The sequence below is a fragment of the Neltuma alba genome, unplaced genomic scaffold (assembly GCF_004799145.2).
Source record: "Neltuma alba isolate B1F8T4 unplaced genomic scaffold, ASM479914v2 tig00011648_pilon, whole genome shotgun sequence".
NCBI lineage: Eukaryota > Viridiplantae > Streptophyta > Magnoliopsida > Fabales > Fabaceae > Neltuma > Neltuma alba.
In genome coordinates this window covers 415,639-442,691 of record NW_021636296.1, presented here as the reverse complement: position 1 = coordinate 442,691, position 27,053 = coordinate 415,639, and the positions used below count along the sequence as shown (strand labels likewise).

At 35.9% G+C, this 27,053-nt stretch overlaps 5 protein-coding genes across 8 annotated transcripts; 2 read left to right on the top strand and 3 right to left on the bottom strand.

Moving 5' to 3' along the window:
- The first annotated feature begins 68 nt into the window (after nt 1-68).
- Nucleotides 69-653, top strand: LOC114716200 (uncharacterized). The gene has a single exon (XM_028901158.1). The coding sequence runs from the start codon at nt 69-71 to the stop codon at nt 651-653; it is 585 nt and encodes a 194-aa protein (XP_028756991.1).
- A 697-nt stretch (nt 654-1,350) lies between these two features.
- LOC114716199 (putative RING-H2 finger protein ATL53) lies at nt 1,351-1,872 on the top strand. Its single transcript, XM_028901156.1, has one exon. It carries the CDS (start codon nt 1,351-1,353, stop codon nt 1,870-1,872), a length of 522 nt encoding a protein of 173 aa, XP_028756989.1.
- A 390-nt stretch (nt 1,873-2,262) lies between these two features.
- On the bottom strand, nt 2,263-4,306 carry LOC114716192 (60S ribosomal protein L23A). The gene is made up of 4 exons (XM_028901148.1): nt 4,181-4,306; nt 4,037-4,094; nt 2,889-3,252; nt 2,263-2,556 (listed from the first exon to the last, which is right to left on the bottom strand). Exons 2-4 carry the CDS (start codon nt 4,047-4,049, stop codon nt 2,472-2,474), a joined length of 462 nt encoding a protein of 153 aa, XP_028756981.1. The 5' UTR covers nt 4,050-4,094; nt 4,181-4,306; the 3' UTR covers nt 2,263-2,471.
- A 1,479-nt stretch (nt 4,307-5,785) lies between these two features.
- On the bottom strand, nt 5,786-18,033 carry LOC114716189 (nodulin homeobox). 4 transcript variants are annotated; one of them, XM_028901145.1, is made up of 19 exons: nt 17,894-18,033; nt 14,151-14,211; nt 13,847-13,922; nt 13,623-13,748; nt 13,389-13,544; nt 12,810-12,893; nt 12,603-12,731; nt 12,001-12,219; nt 11,257-11,382; nt 11,065-11,160; nt 10,170-10,325; nt 9,678-9,969; nt 9,438-9,563; nt 9,286-9,355; nt 8,050-8,113; nt 7,850-7,906; nt 6,779-7,315; nt 6,657-6,691; nt 5,786-6,521 (listed from the first exon to the last, which is right to left on the bottom strand). In XM_028901145.1, exons 3-19 carry the CDS (start codon nt 13,886-13,888, stop codon nt 6,002-6,004), a joined length of 2,835 nt encoding a protein of 944 aa, XP_028756978.1. In that variant the 5' UTR covers nt 13,889-13,922; nt 14,151-14,211; nt 17,894-18,033; the 3' UTR covers nt 5,786-6,001. The 4 variants fall into 4 exon arrangements, with proteins under 4 accessions (XP_028756978.1, XP_028756979.1, XP_028756976.1 ...); XM_028901146.1 differs by having other exon boundaries at nt 14,165-14,211; XM_028901143.1 differs by lacking the exon at nt 14,151-14,211.
- A 2,588-nt stretch (nt 18,034-20,621) lies between these two features.
- LOC114716191 (protein SODIUM POTASSIUM ROOT DEFECTIVE 3-like) lies at nt 20,622-22,460 on the bottom strand. The gene is made up of 3 exons (XM_028901147.1): nt 21,836-22,460; nt 21,645-21,720; nt 20,622-21,556 (listed from the first exon to the last, which is right to left on the bottom strand). Exons 1-3 carry the CDS (start codon nt 22,205-22,207, stop codon nt 21,402-21,404), a joined length of 603 nt encoding a protein of 200 aa, XP_028756980.1. The 5' UTR covers nt 22,208-22,460; the 3' UTR covers nt 20,622-21,401.
- Nucleotides 22,461-27,053: the final 4,593 nt, after the last annotated feature.

The window sequence follows — 27,053 nt, the reverse complement described above, 5'->3', positions numbered from 1 at the left end:
GAATCTAGTGAATCATATTCCGAGGAAACAAGCAGATTGAACACCAGCTGCGTCCTCATCTTCAGAGCATGATGCCATCGTCTGGGTATCCAGAAAGACTTCTCTTGACACCTTCGGATTCAAACTCAGGCATGACAGAATGCACTTATTTCTCCCATATTTCTTCCCCTGTGGATCCCTTCACGGACTGTGACTCTTCCTTGGAGTTGTCAAATATCAACCACGTTTTTGACACCAACAGGAATAACATGCGTTTGGTCAATGAACAAACATGGATTCAACAAGGTTTGACATGTCCGGGAGTGCCAGAGTCTAACTGTGCGAGTGTGGCCTTTCAAAATGCTGTGGGAGGATACATTTTGCCAGAAAAGGGGAGGTTTCTGCGCTCTGTTATGGATGCAGGTCCTCCGCTTCAGATGCTTCCCGTTCCAGGGCCGCTTCCTACGTGGAGTCACCCACCTCCACATAACCCACAACACTTCAACTTTGCTCCACCTCTTAACATCGAAGATCTCGATTTTGCAGAAATGGGGAATTGTGCTGAACTCCAAAGGAATTCCTTTTCGGATTCTGTGCTAGATTTTGCAGGAGTTCACTCTGATCCCTGGATCGCCGGTCAAGTCCCTGGAAGCAAGCGACAAAGGCTTTACTAACTCTGATGATATTTGCCCCTCTCCTAGCTTGTGTGCAGGACGTAACCTGATTATTGTTTATATCTGACTATTACAACCAGCATATTGATTAAATGGTTTAGATGCTGGAATGGAACTTCTTTTCTTGATGTTTAGAAATCACCTTTTCATTGGAATCTACTAATTAGGAGAGCTTGACTTGTTCTTCTTGTGTGTGCGCGCGCGCGTCTACACACACACACACACATAAACGCTGAGCTTTTTAGCATTGGCCATCTCGAAGTTCATAGACAATAATAATAGCATCAAGTTATCTTAAGTTTAAACTTTGAGGAGGCATGTCGATAGTTAATATGTTTCCCTCAGTTTTATTAGTGCATTTGACAATATTCTGAAATACATTGATGAGGTTTGCCGTCATTGTCATATCAAGAGTTATTTATTTCTTGCTTTCACTAGATGAAATCTTCGACAATGCGGGTGGCAATGTGCGAACAAGCAACTAAAATCGAGTTGTTATAGCCTTGATATTATCCAAGAGAAGGCTTGCCTCGTACGCAACGGAACATGCTCCTTAATATTATCTCCGTACATCCTTGTCTTGGTACTCTTGGGTTTGAACGTTCTGCTTGTCTTGAGCATTCTCTTACATAAGCTATCAATCAGTCAATCAAAATCGTTTGCAAACTCAATGTAACCCAACATTTCAAGTTTCATCATGTCTTTAAATTCCACGAAGCCTGATGAACCTTTGGAATGGAATGCGAAAGAGACTGTTTCAATAATTATTTTCTGCATCGTTTTCCTTTTACTGAGTTACTACAGCGTATTGAAGCGTATTTGTTGTGCAAATTCTTCTGGAAACCAAGTTCAGAGGCGACTTCTAGAGGAATCCAATCAAGATGATCCTTCTCTACAGTTTGAAAGGCACGGTTTAGAGTTATCCGTAATCCAGTCTCTGCGCATGTCCTTGTTTAAGAAAAGCGAGGGGGAAGAGAAGCCGAACCGCGCAGACTGTGCCATATGCTTAGGTGAGTTTGAAGAAGGGGAATGGCTGAAACATCTTCCAAACTGCACCCATGCCTTCCATGTTTCCTGCATTGACTTTTGGCTCCAGTCCCGCTCAAATTGTCCTCTTTGCCGAACTCACGTCCATCTCCACCTCAATTCTAATCTACAATCTTCCGGATCTTCCAACTCCCCTGCCCCTGAGGCTCTAAATGGTCTGACCATAAGATAGCCTATTTTTTGTCCCACTTAATTCGCCTCTTTTGCCCCTATTTCGTTGATATAACGTTGCTTTCTTCAGACATGATATGTACACATGTTATGGGACTCTCAGTCCAAAATTACATACACACGAGTATGTGCATCACGGGACTCACTAATTGCTTCCATTGAAGGCTACGTTTATCAAACAACGTCCCTTCCTCGTGCCTGATTTAAACAACAGTATCGGCTCATGATTGATCTCAAGTCTTCACTCAGAAAGGCTAGCATATGTTTCATGCATCAAATCGCCTCTAGCATACTCGGAAAATATTATTACTTATGGCTCGAGAAAAAAAAAATTCGAACCAAAACTACTATTGGCGCTGCGAAAATTTTCGCGGAGGATGAAGGCGGAAAATTTGTTTAAATGATATACCCATTAATTGATTTAAATAATTTTCCAGCAAAATTCATAACCCGCAATCTACTTTTATGTCATTTGAAAACAGTACAGTGAAAAACACAATAAAAATTCAAAATCACATCTCAAAAGTCTCCTGTTAACGGGCTCCTCGAAACAGTCTAAAATCTAGCACAAATAAACAAACAAGGCGAAGCCACCAAAATTTAGATGATTCCAATCTTGTTCGCGACATCCAAGGCATCATAATCGGGGGTCAATCTGACATAGGCCTTCTTGGTGCCGTCCGGCCTGCAACAGCACGAATTGGACAATGAGTACGATAATAGCTCAAACCAAATGGGCACCTAAGTGAAGCTCTATAATGAGCTTCAGATTATTTCCCAATAACTGAACAGAATCAAGCCCGAAAAACCATAATTGTTATTGTTAATATTAAAAGAACAGATTTTTTTTGGGGGGGGGGGGCGCCGCAGCACTCAGTGAAGCTCTAGAAAATCTAATAAGGGATATAGAGCATTTCAGAGGATTAATTACGAAAATTGTACATTTGTGATTACTAAATCAGGATATCTTAAGAGTCACCGGCCTACATATTTGAGACATCAGTCAGGAAAACTTGCCTGATCAAAGTGTTTACTTTCTTGGCCTGAATGTCATACATTTTCTTCACTGCATCCTTTATCTTCTTCTTGTCTGCACGCAAGTCAACAATGAAAACCAAAGTGTTGTTATCTTCAATCTTCTTCATTGCCGACTCGGTGGTGAGAGGATACTTCAGAATTTGATAATGGTCAAGCTTATTCCTTGGTGTAGCACTGATACGAGGGTACTTAGGATTTCTATCCTTTTTCAATGTCTTGGGTCGATGGAATGTGACTGATGTTCTAATTTTCTTGGCCTTCTTCTTGAAAGTGGGGCCCGATTTTACTGCCTTAGCAGTTTTCAAGGCCTGTGCCTTTGGGTCAGTCTTCTTTGAACTATCAGCTGCACAAAAGCTTCATTAAGCGACATAAAAGGAGAAGGAAAAAAAAGAGCATATTTTTTCTTGAAAAACTTAATCTTTAATGGATTGACGGAGAGGAATTGATGCATAACTAATGTCCTGCAATATCACAGCCCTAACAATCACTAACAAATTAATCATGTAACATGAGATACTAGCAAAAGAGGATATCCGTACTAGCTTTTGTTGTCCACCAGAATACTTAAGTTCTAGGAAAGCATTATAGCACCTTGTGCCAAGGATATTATACTAGAGGTTGGGCTTAGTAATTAGTAGTGCAGCTTATGCCAAAATACGGCTTCCTTCCTCACAGACAACAACGTAAAAAGACGTTAGGCTTAGAATAGCAGCTAGAAAGTGTATCCCAAATATTTCCCAAGGGCTAAAGCATAGGAAAATTGGATCGCTCTACTAAGGTTGGTAAGGATGTACACTATTAATTTCGGCTGTGGTTCCTCATGATTTACTAACTGCCCCTCCTTTATTACCACATTTCAGGGACCTGATGATTAACATCCAAGTTAAAAGCCAAGGCCACAGCAAAACCATAACATTAACAGAAAAAACAACCAGGAAATCATCAACGAATTTCTCAGAGCTTGAAGAGTTAGTAGGGTGTTGCGCCGCCCCTGGGCTAAATTAAAATGTCGTAACTGCATACAGATTCTCCAAGCTCAGTGTCAAAATTGGGGCTGAAAAAAAAAATAAAGAAAGCAAGAAAGAATGCAAAAACAAAAAACATAGAAGTAAAGACCAAAGAGTTACCTTTAGGCGCCATGGATAACCGAAAAAGAAACTTTGCTCGTCAAATCTTCCTGAAACCCTGAAGGCAAAACATATAGAAAACATTAACCTGCCGAAGTTCTGTAAGACAAGGGCACCAACAACAATAAATGACAGGGAAGATACCTGCGCCTGAGAAGCAGAGGTACCGGCCGACTCTAGGGTTTTCAGTAAGGGAGAAAGAGCGGCTTATATATCCGCCCTGCAAGGTAAACCAGGAAATAGGATCGCATTGCTTGCTTCTGCAACTGCCCCACCCAGCCCACTAGTTCAAGAGAGTGACGGGCTCGTTGGCTAAAAACAAATAGAGAGAGAGTGACAGGCTCATTAATACCGGCATTTCATAAATATGGGCTTTTCTGTACAAAAAAAGTTTCTGGGCTTTTAGTCCCAATACGATTGGATCGGATTCGGAATAGCAGGCACTCTGTTTTTTGGGGAAAAAAAATCAAAAACCCTATAATTCTGTCTCAAAAAAAAGTTTTGAGCTGAAATTTTTTTATATTATTATTAAAAAAATAAAAGGAAAAAATGTACAAACGCAGGATTATTATAGGGCTAACTGCTAACTAGAATATGCACGTAGTGTCCAGAATTCAGATATTTTTTCCCCCACTTTTTCGGCCATAAAAAGCACCCATTGTTATCATTGGTGTAAGAGCGGAGGGCTATAAGAAAATTTGCCTCCACTAGAAGAATATTTATGCCCACAAAAAAAAGGGGGTCCTAGGAGATAAAAGATAAATGATACTCCTCCGGTCTTTATTATAAGACCCAATTTGACTTTTTATTTGGTCCTAATTATAAGACCCAATCCATTTTCTCTCTTATATTTATGCATTTTTTTCCAAGATAATCCTTCTAATAATGATAGTTTTAGCCAATATACTTAATTAGCAAGGATATTTTAGGAATAACAACACTTATTTATTATAAATAACCACCTTAACTTACTTCCTTAATCTCCTCAAATAAATCAATTGGATCTTATAATTAGGACCGGAGGAGTAATTGGAATCACTTGCGTTTTTATAAAATGACCCGAAGGTAGGATCATTTAAGCCTCCCGGTCGATGCTTGGTTGTTCGGTGTTCGTAGCGCCTCACGTCTGAGAATGGAGGTGTTCTGAGCATGAGGAAATGTTCAAGGTTAACTTAAAAATGATTTTGACCAAAAAAAAAAAACTTAAAAATGATGAGTTTAGAGGTCGTGTAAAATACTCCAACCCAGGCCAAATAAATGTTTTTCATATATATTTTGTGATAAAAGTATTGCAAAACAGGAGGATTAAAAAGTCAGTCAAACAGTCCAAGAGTGCGGTAGAGGGAGGTCGGCGGATACAGGAAAGTAAAAGCTGTTTTCCATGCGCCAGTTTCTAACGGGCGTTTTTTTCTTGCTTTCCTTTTTTAAAAACCTGGAATCGTTGTCATTGTTAATCTGAAATGAATTGGACTCACAGGAGTTATGGGCATTTGGTTTATCTAAAAATATTTTTCAAAAACAGTTTTTTGCAAATCTACACAAAACATATTTCATATACTTGTCTTAAACTTTGTAAAATTACTTTTAAAATTATAATTTGATTTATATCCAAACATTTCCTAAATAGTATTTTAATCGGGAGATTCCTTAAAGTTGCATCATAATATAAATTGTTAATTGTCATATCAATGGAGGCTTCTGTAAAACATGTTATGTAAAACAATGCAAATCCCAACCATTTACGCTGCATGACGTCACTCGTTTAGCTCTTTCATACGAGTCTTTGCACTTATGAGCGATCCAGTTGGGTATCCAATGCATCATGTTTGTATGAAAGAAAGAGTAAGCACAATATAGCAGCCAAATGCAAGCTCAAGTACTCATACAGAGAATCGGTAGGCAAGGACATGAGCTTGCCAACAGGCAACAGAAGAGTAGTGAAGCTATTAAAACATTCACATAAACTCATTCGGACCTCAACACGAAAATTCTGTTTGAATCCCATAACACTCTCATGACACCAAGCTTGGTTTCAGCATCTGCAAATGAGGAGCCGGTGGCTTCCGATGGGTAAGGTAACCGCGAACCTTTGTCAGCTTTAAGCTCGTAAATATCCACAACACAAGTCTCTAATTCCTCCAAACTCTTCCCGCACCACTTGCCACTAACCTGAAACACCTTCCCTTTGCCAATTTCCTCTCCTCGCTTATCTACGAGCACAACATACTGACTGGTCTTGCACCCAGCTTCTGGAGGCCCAAGATCAACAAACTCCGCCATCAAAATATCAGGCTTATGACCAGAAGTAATATTTGAGTGACTTGGATGTTCTTTTCTTGCATTTGACGCATCACTTGGGCTATCAGGGGAGTCACAAGAGCCCAGCACCGGCCCCTTTTGCTTGTCGGGGACTGAAGCATCAGCATCTGCTGCTGCTCGAACATCCCTGGCAGTCCGGGCTAGCCTAGCTTTTCGATTGTTCAGCCTGATATGATTAACAGATAATTCTGAATTTCCATAAACTGTCGGGTAAGAAAAGGACAAATTGCAAGGAAGATTTACAATGAAAAGAAACAACTTCAAACTATTAGAAAGGCAAGCTGTAAAAAGGAATCCTTACCAATTTTTAAGCTGTGCAGGAGTAACTTCAGAACCCTGGACAACACAGTGCAGGAAAGATTCAGAAGAAAACATATCATTAAGCATAATTAATATACATGAGTTGTGTAACAAGCAGCATACATGATGACTTAATTTTTCAGCCCAGGACAGTAGTGAAGCTGCATTTCGCTGCATCTCAGGCTCATCCAACAGTGCCCTCTCAATTAACATCACCTGTTCATCATTCATTATAGTCCGCTTTCGCTTTTTCCTCTGTTTTGTTTCAACCTTCTCATCTTCTGGATTTTCTCCAACCCCAGCCTTCTTGCCACGCTCGGCTGATTTTGAAAGTTCAACACTGTCAATATGATCAACAACACTCTTACCTTTCGCAGAACTGGTATCAGAACCACTTGTTTCAACATTTTGGGCATCCTTGTCTGCATCTCTTGCACCTTCTGATGCAGTCTTACCAGAAATAATTTTATCTTCCATCTTGTCTTGTGGATTTAGGCCAGCACCTTGATTAATGTCTTCAGCTCTGGCATCAAAATGGTTTATGTCCAAGAATGCAGAATTTTCGGACATCCCTTCCTTTAAATTACCACCCTTCTTCGTAAGATCAGCAAGTTCTTTCACAGGTAAAGGTGATAAGCTTCTGCCTGGACTCTGAGCCTCCTACAGGGAATCAAAATACTTCTCAATTCACTTTGTTGAGAACAAGTTACGTGGTCAACTTCTCATCCTCAATGGACATGGAAAACGATGCAACACAGATGCTAAAACACACAACTTTTTCTAAAGTACAGCCACAAAACATGGCAGGCATGCATTAAAGTTATATAATACAGAAGCCTTATCAGAGCATTTTAATGTACCCCTGAAATATTCCCAGTATGGATGAAACATGTTCAGGAAGCATCTAAAAAAGTCTGAAAAATCAAGTGATATTTTTCTCAAGGTATTTATGTCCAGACAGAAGTGCATGTCTCCTGTGTGAAATACTTATGCACACTTAATCTGGAGCTGAGAAAAAATGAAACTTCTGACACACCTGATATTCGATGATGTTTAAGTTTGGAAAACTTATCAAAAGATTATTTGCTGTTAAAGTAATATTTTGTTCCTTGTATTAAAGTGAAGACTCGAGTGCATGTCTACTGCAAATTACTTTATGCTCACTATGGATTTGAGAAAACTTCTGGCACGCACCTGATATTCATTGATGTTAAGTTTGGAAAACTTGTCACAAGATAAATCCTTGCTATCCTGAATTTCTCCAGCAGAACGCAATATTTTAAAGCATTTAAAAGGAATATCAGTTATGAAAAGTAATAAAAACTAAAAAAATCAGTAGAATTCAATCTGAAAGAAATAGTACAAATGCTTAAGGAAAAAGGACAAAGGTTTACTTGAACACGATTTGCTCTAAATCCAGCAGAAGTAATTAATGACTCTAATTTGTCAGAAAACACCCTGCAAATAATTTAGATGTACAAGTTATCTGTTTAGATACGCAAGTAGAAAATGGATCTTCACAACTAAATTTGCATTTTTGAGTGAAAGAGGATATTTTATTTATGTACAAAAGATTCAGAGTACAACAAGTGCAGAGCTCAACCTAAATAACATTTAGCCATAAAATCTTTAGCTTTGATGGTATAATCACAAAGAGACAAACATTCTTTAACTACACGGTGAGCTAGGATATCCTCTTGCTCAACAAAATGCTCTTCCAGCACAAAATCCTGAAAGTAATGCACCAAGCTGGTCTGCTGGAGGGTGCTAAATTTGCATTTATGCTTTGGCGGTAGAGGTACAAACTTTATATGTCCCTTAAAAGCGTTAAAATAAAAAAAAAGTACACAAAACGCAAATGGAATTAACAATTTCAAGAATACATTTTCAATTTGACTCTTAGAGATTGAAATTAACGATTACACATAAAGATTAAGCAAACAGCAGACCACAAAAACCTTTATCAGAAAAAGTGAACAGTTTAGCTAATACTTCCTTGGGATCAAATAAGCATACGATTATTAATAAGACTCCCTCTCGTGCCCACAGTGAGCTCTCCTTTTTGTAAGCACACGGCAGTTTATTAATAGACTACTGAATAAGCTTTTATATCATCAAATATTTGCCACATCAACATAAAAGTCAAATCCTACGTTCGTTTATAAACTGAATCACAATGGATAAGAGATAAGCTAAGTAATTTTGATAACACTGATAAAAGGTATTAAATTTATCTAAATTATTCGTAGATTAAATTCTGACAAACCCATTCACTTCAACTTTCCTGCCATTTTCAGCTTTGGTGATGCGAACTTCAATACTGGTGCATATAAACTCTGGAAGAGCATGTCCTACCAAATGGACAGACTAGCTGCCATTTCATATGGCTTGATTCTCCATAAAAGAATTCATGCCTATTACAGTTTTGAAGTAACTTTGGAGGAAAAAAAAAGGGGCAACTATTTCTTGACATTGGGTTTATAAGCAGCTCATGCATGAAGGAAAGCATGGTTCAATATAATTTTCTTTATAGAAAATAGCATATTTGTCTACTATATTACACTTAAATAATTTAGAATAGAGCATGTTCAATTCAACATTTAAATGAGAACTAAGAGAGCAAAAGTAACCTTAAAAGATGCACATCCTCCACATTTAAAAAGTTTGGAATCAAGGATTCTGCATGACTTAACAATGAGCCTGCATAAGAAGGATACTCGATAGAATTAACTATATCTTAATGATAGTTCAGCAACAAGAATAAGTTGAGAGAAGTCATTACGTAGGTTCTTGCAGATGCTGGTTGCATTTGGAGCATCAGAAGCAAAAGAAAAACCAGGAAGCGAGTTACTTAAATCCATTTGCAAGCACTCCAAAACCTTAAGAACAAAAAGGTTCCTCTCCTGCTCTGGGGATTAAAATAATAACTGATAAATGGCGTGAGGAAATTATGAATATATATATTGCCGTAAAGCAATAAAGTTTTACGCAAAAAATATCAAAACATAGGGAAAAAATTGACCTTCACATATGTTGGGAACAAAACAATGAAGATTTGCTATGACTTTAACAAATAATGAAGTCCTATGATGTGCATAAGAAGCCTGAGGCATGCTGTTACGGACAAGGTTAAACTCCAAATTTGCCGTATTTAATAGATCCTCCAATGAAGTGTTCTCCAAGATCCATCCAACTGCAGCAAATATATCATATTCAAGAGTTGCATCCTCCTCCTTCTCCGGAAGGTTAGACGAGCACCAACAGTTCAAAAAATCCCGATGGGAGAGCATAAATATTGCTGCCAGAACTTTAGTCTGGAGTCACATGAAAAGTATTAAAAATTTTGAGGAAAAAAAGAGCCAAATAAGATGAAGATTTGACCATTTTCAATTATTAAATTGTGACTGTCATTTAAAAAAATGCTAGAGCCAAAAACTACAGCGGGGGCATGACAGGAGTGAGGCCAATAACTATAAGCATGCTAACTGTTTGTATTATTATAATGATAACTTACAAAACAAATTGTCATGTAAGATCGAAAATTTGAATCATCAGAGAATATGTCAGCAAGACGCATTGCATTGAGCTGTAAAAACCCCATTGGATAGTTTTTGTCACTTTTGAGATTCTGAGGATCATTTCCAAAAGCAGTCTTCAACACATCAAAAACCTGAGGGAAGAGCAAACGAATGGTGAAAAATACTTACGCATGCTTTTGTTAAGCAGAAAAATTAATTCATTGGGAGAAGAGCAATGCAAAAAACCAAGGATGACAAATCCTCCAAAACAAATAAGCAAAAAAAACGAAAAGGAAAAAATACAGGCTCAATGGTTCATAGAATTGTCCGATGGTCCACAAAACACCCCCCCCCCTAAAAAAAAATTTGAAACCTGAGGCCAAAAAAGGTAATTCTCCTCAGTTCAGTTGTAAGGGCAAAAATTTCTGATCAAACACTCATTCTTTCCCAACAAAATACCCCACAACCAACCAAGACAGCGCACTACCAAAAAGCCTAACAGTGAGCTTAATATCTGAAAAATCTTGCAGATCTACAAGACACAGCCAAAGCTCATGAAAAATACCACATCTGTTAAGCCACAAACAGCCAAGCCATATGCATGGTTAATGCATGAAACTATGTTCAAGAGCAATATAAAAGATTTCAAACGCTAAACTTAAAAATATATATATGCACATATATACACATACATACATATACATGTAATCCATGTTATTTGAGCAGCATATCACACCAATTAAAATTGAGCATTAGAAAAGTTAACAATGCTGTAGTTAAATCATTTTAAGGGAATGATTTCCATTCAGCCAATTATCAGTAAAAGCACGCTGAAGCAGTGAAACCACTTATACTAGACCATTTAATAGTAAGCTATTGGTTGAAACTAACCTCTAAAGCAACAGACTTAGCCAAATCCAAACTTTGTGATGAGCTAGCAACTTCATCAAGATAAGAAGTGTTTTCTGCTTCACACAAACTCAGCAGCTGATGACAGAGTGATGGAAGAATAATCATTGAAATGCACAATTAATCAAATAAATCTAACTTAGAAGCAATGATTTATAGCAGATTAAGACTCACAAGGGATAGCATCTTAGATTTTAGCCTGGACAAGGCAGCCATAATCCTGGTTGGAAAATATGGTTGAATGTCTAACTTCAGAATGGACCTAATCAGAAAAAGGATACTGCCCTTTCCACATAGTTCCTGAAATTGTTAGTTTTTTTTTTTTCAAATGCGGTTCATATTTAAAGGAAAAGCACATTTCATCGCATAAATTGAACAAATCAATGAAATGGCATTAATGATCTCCCATGACGACCACATTGCAAGTAGCCATTTTGTTAAACAAAATCCATGGTCGCTTAAAGGCCCACTTCTCACCCTAACTATCCATCCTTAAAGGTATGCCACATTGGCTTGCGCTCAAGAGACTGAATAGCTTTGAAACATGGAATAAAAATTAATATAAAGAAGAGTTGTATAGATGCAATACACTTTATGGAAAGTGGTAGTCTAGAGAAATGTAACAAATTACTATGATTGCGATACGTTCTCACAATTCACAGTATCCAGATTGGAGAGGAATATATGGTTTAATCTTTTCCCATAATCATGGGCATCAAAGAAGGGTCTGTGGACCCTTCTCAAAGATGAAAACAAGAATGTGTGTGTAGAGAGAGAGAGAAACAGAAAGAGTTGACTGTCTACAGAACTATGTAGTCCTTGGCTCGTAAATTTATAACAGGCAAAAGAAATTCGCTCTTACAAAGACTTCTTGAGCATGTTTCTCCAAATTTATAAAGAAAGTCTAGTTTGGAAAACCTTATTCTTGAGTAGGCGCTCCTTGAACAACTTTTGCTGGCACAATGACAGAAGAAACTGTAAAGAAGCCTCACACTGCTGGGTGAGAAAATAAACTACTCGTTCAGCTGTTAGATTTGGCTCCACGAAGTCTTCTTCATGGTAAACTGACAGGGCAATCTCAAGAAACTTAACAACCATGCGAACTGATCCAAAAGCCACATCCATAAATATGTCAACCTGTGACAGAAAGCTTCATAATTAGCCAGAGAATATACGTGTTATAAATTGTTGGGACAATCTAAAACATAGAAATGCACCAAAGGGGTATGAAAACGTAATCTCAGAACAACTCATCAAAAATAAACAGAGGAATAGAAATAAAAATCCACAGAAATAAGTCAACCAATCTCTCTACAAATCAGAAATCAAGACTTCCTTGAAACAAACTTGCACCAAGCACCAAATTAAGGAAATAACCACAGCCCTATCCCATAGCATATGCAAGTCAAGACATGGATTTAAGTTTTGACATCATAAATCCTTATGTGTATATATATGGACTCTAAAAGACTATTTTCTTCTATTCCAACAACTATGAATTGACTAATGGAGAACTTTACCTTGGGGTGCGCAAGCAATACATGTACTATATCTTGCCATTGTGTTGTTATGAACCCAGTTAATAGATGTAAACTGCATGCCACAAGAGCTGAATGCAAAAGGTGCTTAAGACTAAGAGTATGGCCTTCCTGCAACATGAGTGGAAAAATTAAGTGCAGATTAAAATTATAGAAGTTTGAACTACAAAAGCAAGAGCTAAAGAATACCTGTCTGTAACCACCAAGAACTATCATCACATAAAAAACCAAGTCAATCAACTGTTCCAGCACTTTAACATCATCTAGAAAAATCTGCGATCATTTTTCAAACACAGAAATCAGATTTACCATCAAGATGTTACTACAATCTTCGAATTTGGAAAATAAATAACTATATTCACAATAATAGGCCATTTTTCTGTGACCAACAAGGTGCATCAAAGAATGAATACAAGTTCCATAAAATTTATCATGTTCCCGTGCGCATATCTTTGTAAAACTATGACTTAGTGTGTTAATATAAGAAACTGAATGGAATAAGAAATAATGACTCCACGGGACATCACCCACTCCATATAACATGGATAAAGTAACCAACTAAGCACTGAACTCATGCTCTTCTTTATCTTTAAGATAGGGTCCCCAGCAACTCAAGCCATCAGTCACTGACTTGAAAATCATTGATTTTAGCACACAATAAATGCTTCATATCAAGTCTTTTCCATACAGAAAACAAGCAATATCAATACATCCGCACACAAGTAAAGAAGAGCAATACATATGTTAATCAGCATTACTGATACTAACCTGTTCAAGTTTAGAGTGACGAGATAAATCACACAAGGACTGCAAGAGGCGTACACCACATAACATGTATCTCATCATTGATTCATCCCGATCAGATGAGATTAGCACTGAAATAAGATGCAATGGAAGAGATCCTGCAAGCTTTTCCATATCAATCTGCACACAAACATAATTAGATAAAACAAATTGATAAAAACAAGAACATGATAATTTTGAACATGAGACCAAGGCAACCTTGCTCGTTGATCCTTTTCTGGTTTGGTAGTGAATAGTAAAATTTTCAGAGTCCCTCAATAATCTATTAAGTTCCTGAGAAGTAAGCCCATGTAACTCCTTCACTGTTGATATCAGGTCAACTGCCTGTTCAAGCAAATAAATATAACTCATTCATATTTCTGACATGAGAGAAGGGAGGGATTGTCAAAAATCCAGGATATATTTAAGTCATGCGTGCTTGCCTGTGCATCACTACTTGATGGATCTTCCTTAGAGGGTCTCATTCTTGAAGATTAGCGTGAAAATCACAAGAATACACTAGCAAGAGGCATAAGAAACGTGTGAGACACATATCTAGCAGAATTAGTCAGTATGCATGACTTTTAAGCATAGGACAACTGATATTTTACACAATGAGGTGAGAAATGACTTGTTTATTACAAAGCAACTATGGCAGGCATTAGATTGATGGCAGAAAATTGCACCAAGAAGTAAGGAACAAGCTAATATTTGAAAGGGCAAATGTATTACATAAAGCATTAGCACCTGAACTCCTTTACCTTCCTTTCTTGAAGGCATATGATGCACATATACACTGCCTAAAATCCTTGCACGAGAAATTCCACTTCAGTTTTATAGAGTTGAGAAGCATGAAATATTACTCATTCAGAACCAAAGAGCATAAAAAAAAAACGCTTTAAACCAACCATATCCACTTTTCACCTCCAAAGTTCTAACTAATTCTCTGAAATAAAGTATTTCCTCATTAATTGGAAAATCAAGTCTGCCACTGCCCAGCAACCTAGCCCCACGGAGGAGGAGGTTTTAAAATATTAACTTGAATAGATCAATAGGTCTGCTTATGATAAAGCCCATAATCATAAAGCTGGAATGCCACTTTTCAGTTCAAGATCCTCCATTGTTCACCCAAAAGGCACATACCCCATAGGTTTTAAAATATTAACTTGACCAAAAAACACAATAAAAAATATCCAACTTACTTGATATCAGCAATAAAGACGTGCATGAATCAATTAGAATTAACAACATAATGCTATAAAGACATATTTATGTGTAGTAATCACAGCTCCAACAGGGAAAAGTATGCAATCATATATACATTCTCCAGATATTTGGCATCTATTCAAGTGAATTTGTAGCCATATATATTTAATATCACTGTAATTTGAGAAAGTCACCGAGAATATTATTTTTAGTATGACAAGCAATTCAACTTTTCCGATAGTGAGGAAGTTCTTGTGATTTGCCATCAATTTTATCAGCTGGGTCCTATTGTGATATCCTCCATCATTTGATGTATCATGATGCACACACATAAACTAAATCGAATGATTTCAAATTCACCCTATGCAGAACCTGAAGTCTTTTTACTTTGCTTTTGGTGAAATGACCTGGGCAGTAAAACACCTAATCTCGCTAACCCATATCTAGCACAGGTCAATCTCCTATTTAGAATTTACTACCAGATTAGACTTTTACAAAATATTATTCATTTGCTTGGCGCAGGAAAAGGATACTATAGAAAGGGATAAGGTTGCTTGTCGCTGCACTTCCCAATTCCATACCCCCAAGAAAACCACAATCCAGATCAAACAAGCCCATCACAAGATATTCACAACTTAGACTGCAAAAATATTAACCCTAGGGATTTGTAACATTGGCAACCTGAAGATCAACAAAGGTAAGAATATAGACCAGGGTACCACAGCTATCCTATTTATGCAAAGAAGCTACCGGACTTGTTTCATCCGCGACTCGACACACAAGGATTATCCACAAGGAGAATGAAGATGAGAAGAGTTAGATTGGGCTCAGCAGATGAAACGGCTTTATCTAGATATTCAACACTCAATTACCTTTGCCAGCCATTACCCAATGTTGACAAAGATTCATTACAAGAACATTCTCGAATGCTAGAATTTGACATACCGATCTTGCAGATGCTTGAAAAATTTGATCCTTTGTTTGGGTAGATTTTGATAGAGGTAAAAAGAAAGCCAAGCAAAGAGGTGTTCCCTAAGAACACATTTTTCCTTTGTTATATTTTACCCTTCAAAATGGATGGAAAGCAAAGCAATAAAAAATTCTTACAATGAAACTTTATGCACTTCCAAATCTATCCAACAGCAAAAAGGAAACAAGAAAAAAAAACTAAAATGATAAGATTCGATAAAAACTCTTTCCATTATGTTACCAACTTTCTTTTTGCTTGCTCGTGATAAATTATCCAGAGAAAAAGATCTATCTCATTTTGTTCCACCAGTTCAAAGATCTATCTTTTAGAACCTAATAAGTCAAACTCACTATCCTTTTTTACCTTTTTTTTTTCAATTAAGTATAATTTTATCATTTTTCACCTGAGTTCCTCAGTATGCACATAACAGACACTTTGCTCAGTGTCTTTAGAGATTCTCAGACCACCATTACCATTCCGAGTTAGTCAAGCACCACTATAATGCTAATTATGCCGAAAGTATTGGACGCATGTACCTTTACATCTATCTATAATCATGGAACATAATGTAACATGATGTTAACAACTCTACTTCTTACATTTATTTCTTGAAAAAAAATAAACAAACCAAAAACTATAACCAGACTAAGAGAAGTCGCTTTATAATATCAAATATATAAGAGAGAATTACAATGAGGCTCCAAAAAAAAAAAATTACTAAAAAGTCTCGGTAACAATTTAAATAGCCTGTAATAACAAGTTTTAAAGTAAGAAATGACTACTTCTGGGACTTATTTTGTAATTATTTTCCTTCTTTGAGACCTCACTGTAAGTCTCCCAATATATAATCAATATCCTAGCAGATGAAATGAACTATCCATATGATTTAAACACAAATGAGATAAAGTCCTAATCCTCTGATGTAGAACCACATAACAAAATGAGCTAAACACTATTATTTTCTTAGAAGAATGAGCAAAAATCCATTCTTTATTTCCTCAAATATTCATCTGTGATTTTTTTTCCAAAATTTAATCTTGAACTGGTTCTTCCAAAAAAAACAAAACAAAAAAAAAAATTGAAGTGAGCAGCAGTAAGTACCCAATTTTTTTTAATCAATTTCAGAAATGAACTATCCATATGATTTAAACACAAATGAGATAAAGTCCTAATCCTCTGATGTAGAACCACATAACAAAATGAGCTAAACACTATTATTTTTCTTAGAAGAATGAGCAAAAATCCATTCTTTATTTCCTCAAATATTTCATCTGTGATTTTTTTTCCAAAATTTAATCTTGAACTGGTTCTTCCAAAAAAAACAAAACAAAAAAAAATTGAAGTGAGCAGCAGTAAGTACCTCAATTTTTTTTTAATTTCAGTTTTTTTTCAAAAGAAATAGGAGTTACGTAATATTAATCATTTCAAATATTTACGAGGCTCTTTGGCAAAGGACGGAAAATGGCCCCCAAAAAAATCTGAAAAAATGGTTAACAAGTTTCGCAAAATATTCAATGTTGAGACTGTGTAAATGACTGCCACAGCCCTGGGCTACTTTAATTGGCTTATCTCAACAGGCATAATGATTGATGATCACATTTATCTTCCAATGAATTCAACCGGATATAAGCATCAGCTGGAATAACATGACAATAAAACAAACAAAGGTTAGTTCAACAATACCCTTCAAATCCTACTAGCAACGGACCTAACCCCGTTAAATATCTTTGTTCCAAAAAATAATAATATGATTTGAACATTACGGCAATTATTCACTTCGGGGAAAACATTACATTGTCCACATGTTTGCATTACAGCTAAGTTCCCAAGTTACTATTCCTATAAACTCCCCCCCGTGTATGAATGTGAGTATGTATGCATATATATATATATATATATATATATATCCCTGCATGTCGAAATTCATCCATTCTTGAAATGCCCGTATTTGCTTGATCCTCCTATACAATTATCCTTGCTTTTGTCACCCCAATTGCTCACATGTTCGCTTCCTGCACAGTTTATCTTCTTCTCGATCTATTATGATTCCAATATACATTCCCCTTCATATAACACAGTTCATGTTGCCATTAAAATCATGATTCTTTCAACTACACTACTTTTAGCTTCCGACTTAAAATTGAATACCACCCGTACAGCCTGTTATGTTACTGGCTGCCCAGACAACAAAGGGAAAAATGAAACTCCCAGAAGTACTGAAATTAACCATGAAAAAGAGGAGAAAATAATGTGCCAGTTTATATGCACGGAAGAAAGGACTAGAAGGGGGAAGGTCTAATGAGAGAGAAAGAACCTGCTGGAGACCGGAAGTTAAAGAGCCAGGTCGACGGAGACGGCAGCGGTGAGTGACAGTAACGGAGTGAAGAGCTCGGAACTCCACGGAAGGGAGGGCTCAAAATATTATTCTGGGAGTGGAGCAGCGACAGCAGCCGACGGCGGGGAAAGAAGCAATAAGCTGGCGACGGGATCAAACTAGCAAAACGCAAAGTTTGACGGGTTAAACAAGTAGTTTTGTATTATCGAATATCAAATGTGCTCTGTTTTTTATTGTTTTATTTGTAACTCATAATTGTGTTAAATTAAAGTGCATCGTTTATACTTTAAATTTAATTTATTTTAAGTAATTCTATTTTATATGAAATAAATATGTAAAAATAATTTCTTTAAAAGTATCCATCCATATTAATCATCATCATCATCAGCGCATTTATAAGAATAACATGAAGAACAACAGTCTCACTATTCATAAATTATTAATAATATGTTATTTTATATTTTGAATCAGATGAAATTCTAAGTGATAATAACATTAGCAGTAATGATGTTTAGCTTAAAATTTATACATATATTATCTAATTGTAAAAATTATTTTAGAAAAATACTCATAAATTTAAGATAAAAATTAAATACAAACAAATATCAAGTTTTATTTAATAATAATAATAATAATACGCTTTTTATGCCAGAGTTGGTTATTTAATAAGTTTGTGGGCGCTTTTTAGTTTTTTCTACTATTGGATGGCCCGTGGATCCTAGGCCGATTTTTTTTTACTTTTTTTGGTACAAATATCTCTGGGTTTTGAATTTCATGGGCAAGTAGCTACGTGTGCGTAATTATATATACGTGTGTGTTTGTGGCTTAGCATTATACAATGTTGAAGGTTAGTTTCGCCTTTAACTTGGTTATAAATATAAAACTTTAATTTATTTTATCTCTCATCCTACTTCTGGTTTTTGATATAAGAGACAGTTAACTAATTTAAATAGATTAAAAAATTTGTTAAGTTAGTTATTTGCAAGTGTTATCTTTCTTAAAATGTTTTTGTTGATCAAGTATATTGATTAGAATTAACATTATTATGAGAATTATTTTAAAAATAAATAAATAAATATGAGAGATGAAGTGGACCAGTGTCTTATATTTACGACCAAAATAAAAATCAAATGAGCTCTTATATTAAGAGCCAAATGTAGTATTTATCTATTTTTTCAAAGTAATCATTGTATCTAAATGTTTCATCAAATGATAGTTTTAACTAATACAAGTTACTAATAAAAGTATTTTATGAAATACAACACTTATTTGTCACAGATAACCAATTTAACTAATTTTATTAATTTATTTAAATCAGTCAATTAGTTCTCATATTAAGTATATGAGATACTATTGTATTAAAACGTGGAGGTAATTCATGAAGTGGCTAATACTACCTTCGATCTTAAATATAAGAGATAGTTGACTGGTTTGAATAAATAAAAGAAATAAGTTAAATTAGTTATTTGTAATAAACAGGTGTTATGTTTCGTAAAATATCCTTACTAATCAAGTATATTAATTAAAACTATCATTATTATAATGACTATCTAGAAAAAATACTCCTTCAATCCTTAATATAAGACCCATTTAACTAATTTGATTAGATTAAGGAAGTTAGATAAGTTAGTTAATTATAAGAAATGTGACACGTTTTTCCTAAAATACCATAATCATCTTTCTTAATATCTCATCTTCCTCTTCTACTTGATTATGATTGAGGGAGTATCCATAGGGGTAATTTAGAGAAAATTGAAAAATATGATAAATGGGTCTTATATTTAGGACCAAAACTAACTCAACAATTGGGTCCTATATTAAGGACCGGAGAAGTAGATAAATATAAAAGATAAAATAAATTAAAATTTTATATTTAAGATTAAAATAAAAATAAAACGAGGTGTTATAAGCAATATCAACAAACACTGTACTCTCTTTTTTTACCGTACATTTGTCATTATTACATACGCCATCGCAGTCTATCTTGAACTTGTAGTTGTATACAGACTAAGCAGTTCATTTATGTGATTCAATTTTTCATACGCAAATTAATCGCCCTCGTGCAATGCAGAGGAAGCACCATCTAGTTATATTAAAAAGAAAAAAAGCAAAGAAATCGCAAGTGAACATAAGGAACTAATTGGTTGGAGCTGAAAGCTGTGGAATTTGGGATGAAATGGTTGGAATGTGGGAAAGGAAGAATGGTAAGATCCGTTAACGTCGCCTTCATGTGCAATTTAATTCATAAAATAGGTCTACTTGTCTCTTAAAGCAGCAGAACCCAACAAAAAAGCCTCCGCTCTTCACATCAACATATGAATCATAATGATCACCCTTCTCTCTTCCCATTCATTTTTCAACCTCACTTTTCTCTTCATTCATCCATATCAAATCACGCACATATCATATTATAGCCCCCCCTCCATTTTCTCCGAGTCGTGCGGTCCCGCCTTTTGTACTTTCTGCTAGTCTTTTTCTGGTTCACACATTATTCTTCTCATTTTCTGATTAATAATTCGTTAATGCGCTCCTTAGACTAACAGCCTTCCATGCATTTTCTTCCCTCCCCAAAAAAGCGATTCTATCACCGACTCAACCTCCAGATTTCTCTCCCTTCTTTCCGTCGTCAAAGAAATTAAAGCTGCCCCCTTGCCTTTGAAGAAAGAAGATCAAGCAGCCCCACTTCGATGGTTTTACCCGAATTTAGGATTCATAAAATGGAAGTGCGAGCCGCCGGCATGTTTGACTCTGCAACTACAAAGTATGCTCTTGGGTCATCGTCTTCCTCAACTCCAGGGAATGTACGTTCGCACGAAAAAGCACTGACTTTCACCGCTCACTTTATCCGACGCCATTATCAATCCATCGCTCTCCCGACATGACATATTGTGATAATTCTTGACAACGAAGCTTCGACGTGCGTCAAGTCAAAAAATAAATAAATTGCATAGTAAGACTAGTTAAACACGGTTAGAGTTAGCAGCTAGAGACGAGAAATGTGGCTTTCGGGGGAGAATTAAGCCATTGGACTCCATAACAAAGCAATAATGTGGATGTTCGGTTATTGTGTCCGGAGAATCTTCCACTACTGAATGTCTATTGAACACAGACGATAATCTACAGCTTATGGGGGTAGGGGCAGAAGAAGTGTTTAGCATGATCGATCACTCTGACCACTTCTCAGTTTTTTCCCTTTTCTGTTCCATACGCACTTACTGGCAGCTACCATGGAAGGGAGCGCCACAATCATGATCTTTAAAAGTGAAACCAAAGAAAGAAAGGAAGACGAGTCCTTGTGCTCGCGAATAAAGAAAAACATCCTAGAGCTTCGACATTACAAGACAAACATGAAGCCCGACGAGGCATCAAACTAGTAATTATACAAGCATCCAGATCCTGGGAAGGCGTTTCAGACCATAAATCTATAATCCACATGTAAAATGATGACAGGGAACGAAAAAAGCAATTATGATAGAGCCAGTATAGCTCATACGCCGGCCACGGCCATAGATGAGGATGCCGAAGATGGCCAGAGCTGTGCATTCTTCACCTTGGAGACACTAGCCAGGACACCTAGTGGCGTCACGTTCCCCACAATTGTTACTTTCTTTGCCTCCATATCTATGCTAAAAGATGTCACTCCTGCGTTATTAATAATCACTAGAACACGTAAAATTCTGATGCATTCAATATCAAAAACAAAACCCACAGTTCCTCGGCAAAATCTGACCTTGCATTTTTGAAACGTGTTTTCCAACTTTCGCTGCACAGCCCTTGCAGTGCAATGACACCCTCAGAACCACAACCTGCAAATTTACAAACACAAGAGAGCCGCCGTCATCCCATAGTCATAACAACAGATGACGGGGTAGGCATATGTCTGATCCAAGAACATATACTTGATTCATTGACATGCCTCACCTGGTTCCGAGAGCGAGGCGAAGAAGAAGAGCGCAGTGCAGGAGAGTGACCAGTGTGGATGAAAGAGGAGTCAGAGTCAGCGAGGAGGTGTGTTGTGGAAGAAGCAGAGCTACAGTGAGTATACAGGTCGTTAAGCTGAACGTGGCTTTTGCGGCGGATCCGGTCATGGTTTTGCTTATCTTCAGAACTCTTTCCGTGCTTCTCGTGAGAAGGCCTTGGGTTAATGGGGGAAAGGGAAGAACACGAACAAGGCACAGGAGCGAGGAGGCCGTAGCTTTTGCGGCTACGGCGTACCGTAGAACGCTGGACGTGCATACTGGAGATTACAGCAGTGGAAGCAGGGGAAGAACAGAACAAGTCCATTCCTTTCATGGTTTGGTGAGCGGGCTAAGGTGAAGGTTATGGCTGTTTAATTATATGCAGTTGTTCAACAGAGGCAGGAGGCCCCATTGGGAAGTTTGGGTTATGATGCCTTCGAAGTTGTGTGATTAATGTGGATTCTCAAAATTGTATTGTTATTTTTAAACTATTTACAATGGTGGGGCTGAACTGAAGCAGCCGTGCTAACGCTTTTCGTGACTTGGAAAACAAAGCTTTTCAGGGAGACCAACAACCTTCTATTATTGAAGCATAATTGTTTTACATTGGAGTCTGTTGCCCAGTTGGGTGGGCTCCTTCAATTTCACACACACACATATATATATAGAGTACCATATTATTAGCTAGAATACCACTTGTCTTAATTTGCTGGGTACAATCAAAATTAAAAGGTCAGGTATTTTCGGCGCCGGGGGATGTAGATGACTCTCACCATTAACATGGCAGTAACAGCACTTTGGATGGTGTATTTTGCAGCTTCCTCTGAAACCAATATATAAATATATGTATATATATTGGGCTTTGGATCGACCCCGGGCTCATTTAAATACTTGGGCTCTCCCATTGCAATATCAACTACTGAAGTATAACAATAATAGACTATATACATTGACGAATCTTGTACGATATGCCCATTGCTCTGTTTTTTTTTTTAATATTTCGTTATAAAAATTGAAATTATAAATAACTTTAGAGTAAACATTAGTCGTGAATCTATGTTCAATTATTCTACTTCCCTTCTGGTAAGGGCATAAAGTTCTAAAAACAGTGCAGCTTTCAATTACGTTGAATAGTATGTAGTGAATGGGACCCAGATATTGACGCCCTAATTGAAAAGCGAGTGTAGCCAAAAACCCAGGGATAACTATACAAGATAAGAAAAAACTTATAACAATGGTCGAAAAGTTCAAGATAAATTCAAAAGACGAGGAAGATGATAAAAGCGCAATCGATGAATTTGATGATGTGGGGAATAATTAATTGAAGGCATAATTATTATAATTTTGGGCCAGGTGATGATTAATATATCAACGCACCATGCATGCCTAAATAAAGTTGCAACTTGCTCAGGCACCAGCCATTGGAGCAATAATTTAACTAAAAATGGTGTTCATATAAAGTAATTGATCCGTTGTTTATGTTTGAGTAGAACAAAAGACAAGTATTGAACCACGATGTTAATTGATCATCTCATTTAAAGAGTATTTGGATAAACTAAACAACAGTTTTAAAAGTGATTTTACGGAATTTGAAATAAATATATGATAAACTAAACAACTGTTTTTTTAAAGTGTTTTAGGTACTTCCCAAATGCCTCCTAAGCGAATTTGATATATTTTCTTTTTGTTTCGTCATAAACTCCCTCACTTGAATGCCAGTGGTGGATTTCAACAACCAACCTGGCTTACAAATGAACCATAACCTTCGTGCCTTTATGGAGTAAGCCTCCCTCATAACTTTTTCTTTTTTGGTTTTGTGTGAATTCAAAGCACGCCTAAATTATTTTAAATTTAAGACTACTCTCTAAGGGTGAAGAACGTTGGGGTTATAAAAACCTCTCAACAGGCACCTTTTTAGGGTTTGAATCTGTGTTATTTTCTATACAAGGGTGAGACTATTTATTATATCAATCAATATCCGTCCTCATATATAGAGATCCCACGCCATCATCAACTGAGTTTGGGTGCAGATAGCTTCTCTTGGCCCAAGATATGCACAAAAAAGCACTTTTAATTTTGCAATTTTTGACATGCCTTGCAAAAAGGCCTTAAAGACCAGGCCTCAAACGTGCCAGGTAAATGAGGCCCATATCCACCTCCTGCTTCTTCCGGCCTTTTCTCTGTCTACCCACAGCCTCAATTGCTCAAACCGCCGAGCAGCCGACCAAGCAGGCTACAGTTAAATTGAACTGACGGCGTACCTTCCGAAACTTTTTTATTTTGTTCCTTTTAAAAATAAAAAGGTTTGCTGAGTGTCGATTCTTTTTTTTTTTTTTTTTTAAGTATCAAGGAAGTTGTTTCAAATGGTAAATATAAGTTCAGGATTTCCAAACAAGCTTCATCTACGCAGTTTGCCCCAAAAACTCGAAGGCCTTTTTTTAGTCAAGGTTAATTTGAGTAAAGCCCAAACAAACTAGAAGAGAAGGCTGGCCCATTATTAAAACAAGGAAACAACATAATATTGATGAAAATTAAAAAAAAAAAAAGCATAACAGTTAGCATTTCGAAAACTAGCTGAAGCTTGAGTCATATCTCGAATCAACCGCAATGCTACCAAATCCAACACTACTTAAAGTGTCAAAATATAAGAGACGACATTGATTAATCCGACACTACAGATACAGATCACCAATTCATATCGATGACCCACAATGTCGATAGCTTTTGAGCTATTAAAAGAGGTCTCTGCACAACTTTATTGAGACGATAAAGTGAGCTTACAAGCCGCACACGTAATGTGTTGAAAACCTTGATAAAGTGAAGCTGGGGAGGAAAGCCAACCAAAGAAGGGCTTAAAGGGCATGAGGATTTCAACATGATGTCGCAGGTTTGATTCGGCTATAAACCTCAAATTATGAGTGCAAGTGTTTGTATATTTTTTGGGGGAAAAAAAAAGAGGGCCAGGTTCGTTGGTTGGGAAAAAGTTAAAATGTTGAGTTGTGATATTTGATTTTTGGTATGAAAGAAATAATGCGGTCACGGGGGCAAAAAAGATCCCGAACGTGATCGCGACAAATGCACGCAGGGAGCGTTGAAGACGCCTCGGGGTAAGGATACTTTTTGCATCTGAACCGGAGAAAGGTTTGGGTTTTCACTTTTGACACGCCTCGGGAATGAATTGCTGCTGCGTAGTGCATTTCGTTTGACGCTAATTGACGACAATTCGCTCCGTCCACACTCGGGAGTACGCGTTTAAAAACACTTTCCCCTTCATCTCTCCTAACGTCTCTGACCTTGCGTGTAAACTCACATTATTTATTATTATCATCAATGATTAATATAAAAACTAATTTAACGCTAGATTTAATTCCAATATAATATTTTAATATATTTTATCTTTTAGATTTATCCATTTACTTTTAAAGTAGTATTTGTAATGGTTTATGTGTTAAATTTTATCAAATGATATTTTAGTTAATACATATTTTATTAAGAATACTTATTTATTATAAATAAGTAATTTAACTAGTTTATTTCGTTTATTTAGATTATTCAAATAACTTTTATATTAAGAATAAAAAATAGCAGTACAAATCTATCAATAATGTCGCTCAGGCTTGTGTTAAACTTCATGTGAAGCAACGTTGAAGATGGGCCTAACATACATAATTCAAAATACTATTTCCAATCCTTAATATAAGAACTTGTTTGATTTTTATTTTGGTCATAAATATAAGATCTCTAATCTACTTTTTCTCTCCTATTTATCTATTATTTTCTAAGATGGTCGTTATAATAATTATAGTTCTCGTGAATATATTTTATTAGCAAGGATATTTTAAGAAAAATAGCACTTATTTATTATAATTAATTAATTTAATTAGTCATACTCAAATCAGTCAAATAACTCTTATGTAAAATCACATTATTTATTATTATCACCAGTAACTAATATAAAAACTAATTTAATATTTGATTTAATCTTAAATATAAGATTTTCTTTTTCATATTTATCTTTTTTTTAAGATACTATTTGAAACTTGTAACGATTCATATGTTAAATGTTTTATCAAGTCGTATTTTATCTAATACATATTATTGGTAAAGGTATTTTAGTGAAAATAATACTCATTTATTACAAATAACTAATTTAACTAATTTATTTAATCTACTTAGATTAATCAACTAACTTTTATATTAAAAATAAAAAATAATAATACATATTAACATCAGTGATGTTGCTCAGGCTTGTGTTAAACTTTATGTGAAGCATAAATGTTGGAGACGAGCTTAATGTACATAATTCATGCAGAGCCTGTTTGGTTAGGTGGTAGGATTTCAAATAAGCCTGTTTAAATTCAAATAAGTAATAATAAAGCATGTTTGTCTTGTTTGGGTAAATTTTATAAAATCCCTATAAATCATGATTTTATCATTCTACTGCGTTTTTAGAATAAGCAATAAGGAGTAGCTTATGCGTTTGAAAAATCTTGATTAATTTTCTTCAATCTATTATCCCACACTTTTCTATTCTAAAATTCTCTCCTCAAATATTAATTTCATTTCATTTTTTTTAGTAATTATACATCGATAGGTGATTTTAATAAATAAAAACCAAATATAATCACAATTCTTAAAATCATTTATTAAAAAAAAAACCCAAACAGACATAACGATTAACCAGTATTACTTATAAAATTCATGATTATCTAAAATCACAGTTGCTTACTGTTAATCTAAACGAGCACTCAAAATACAACCGATCCTATTCTTTCATAATTTGTAAATTAAACATGTATTGATTTTGATATTTGTCTATGATCTTAGAAATTTCATCCATAGAATATATCGAAATAACATGGTCCAATTAAAACTAAACAGCGTGTGGCCAGAAAATATATTTAAAAAAACTGATGTTTAATGTTTTATGAAATGACGTGACAGTCCAAGGTCAAAAAGATGAAATGACGTGACAGGGATCGCGGAAACGTATTCGCTGATTGGTTCCTCACGGGACATTGATTCTTTTCTTTTAAATTTCAGGTCTGACAATTTACTAAAATCCAATTCTTAAAATATAGGGAACATTCCAGAAAAAGCCTTTGGAATATACCAAATCCCAGATTAGGCCCTTAAATTTCAAAAATGATAGAATGAGTCATTGACTCAATCTGTCATTT

What these genes read in the sequence shown, in the direction of transcription:
- LOC114716191 (XM_028901147.1), bottom strand. Translation starts at nt 22,207, where the DNA reads ATGAAAGGAATGGACTTGTTCTGTTCTTCCCCTGCTTCCACTGCTGTA. An exon ending in CGCCTCGCTCTCGGAACCAG is followed by an intron (nt 21,721 to 21,835) that starts GTGAGGCATGTC and finishes GTAAATTTGCAG; the next exon opens with GTTGTGGTTCTGAGGGTGTC. An exon ending in ACACGTTTCAAAAATGCAAG is followed by an intron (nt 21,557 to 21,644) that starts GTCAGATTTTGC and finishes TTAATAACGCAG; the next exon opens with GAGTGACATCTTTTAGCATA.
- LOC114716199 (XM_028901156.1), top strand. Translation starts at nt 1,351, where the DNA reads ATGTCTTTAAATTCCACGAAGCCTGATGAACCTTTGGAATGGAATGCG.
- LOC114716192 (XM_028901148.1), bottom strand. An exon ending in AAAGTAAACACTTTGATCAG is followed by an intron (nt 2,557 to 2,888) that starts GCAAGTTTTCCT and finishes GTGCTGTTGCAG; the next exon opens with GCCGGACGGCACCAAGAAGG.
- LOC114716189 (XM_028901145.1), bottom strand. Translation starts at nt 13,888, where the DNA reads ATGAGACCCTCTAAGGAAGATCCATCAAGTAGTGATGCACAG. An exon ending in TTCTTGGTGGTTACAGACAG is followed by an intron (nt 12,732 to 12,809) that starts GTATTCTTTAGC and finishes CTCATGTTGCAG; the next exon opens with GAAGGCCATACTCTTAGTCT. An exon ending in CTAAGTCTGTTGCTTTAGAG is followed by an intron (nt 10,326 to 11,064) that starts GTTAGTTTCAAC and finishes CTCTTCCCTCAG; the next exon opens with GTTTTTGATGTGTTGAAGAC.
- LOC114716200 (XM_028901158.1), top strand. Translation starts at nt 69, where the DNA reads ATGATGCCATCGTCTGGGTATCCAGAAAGACTTCTCTTGACACCTTCG.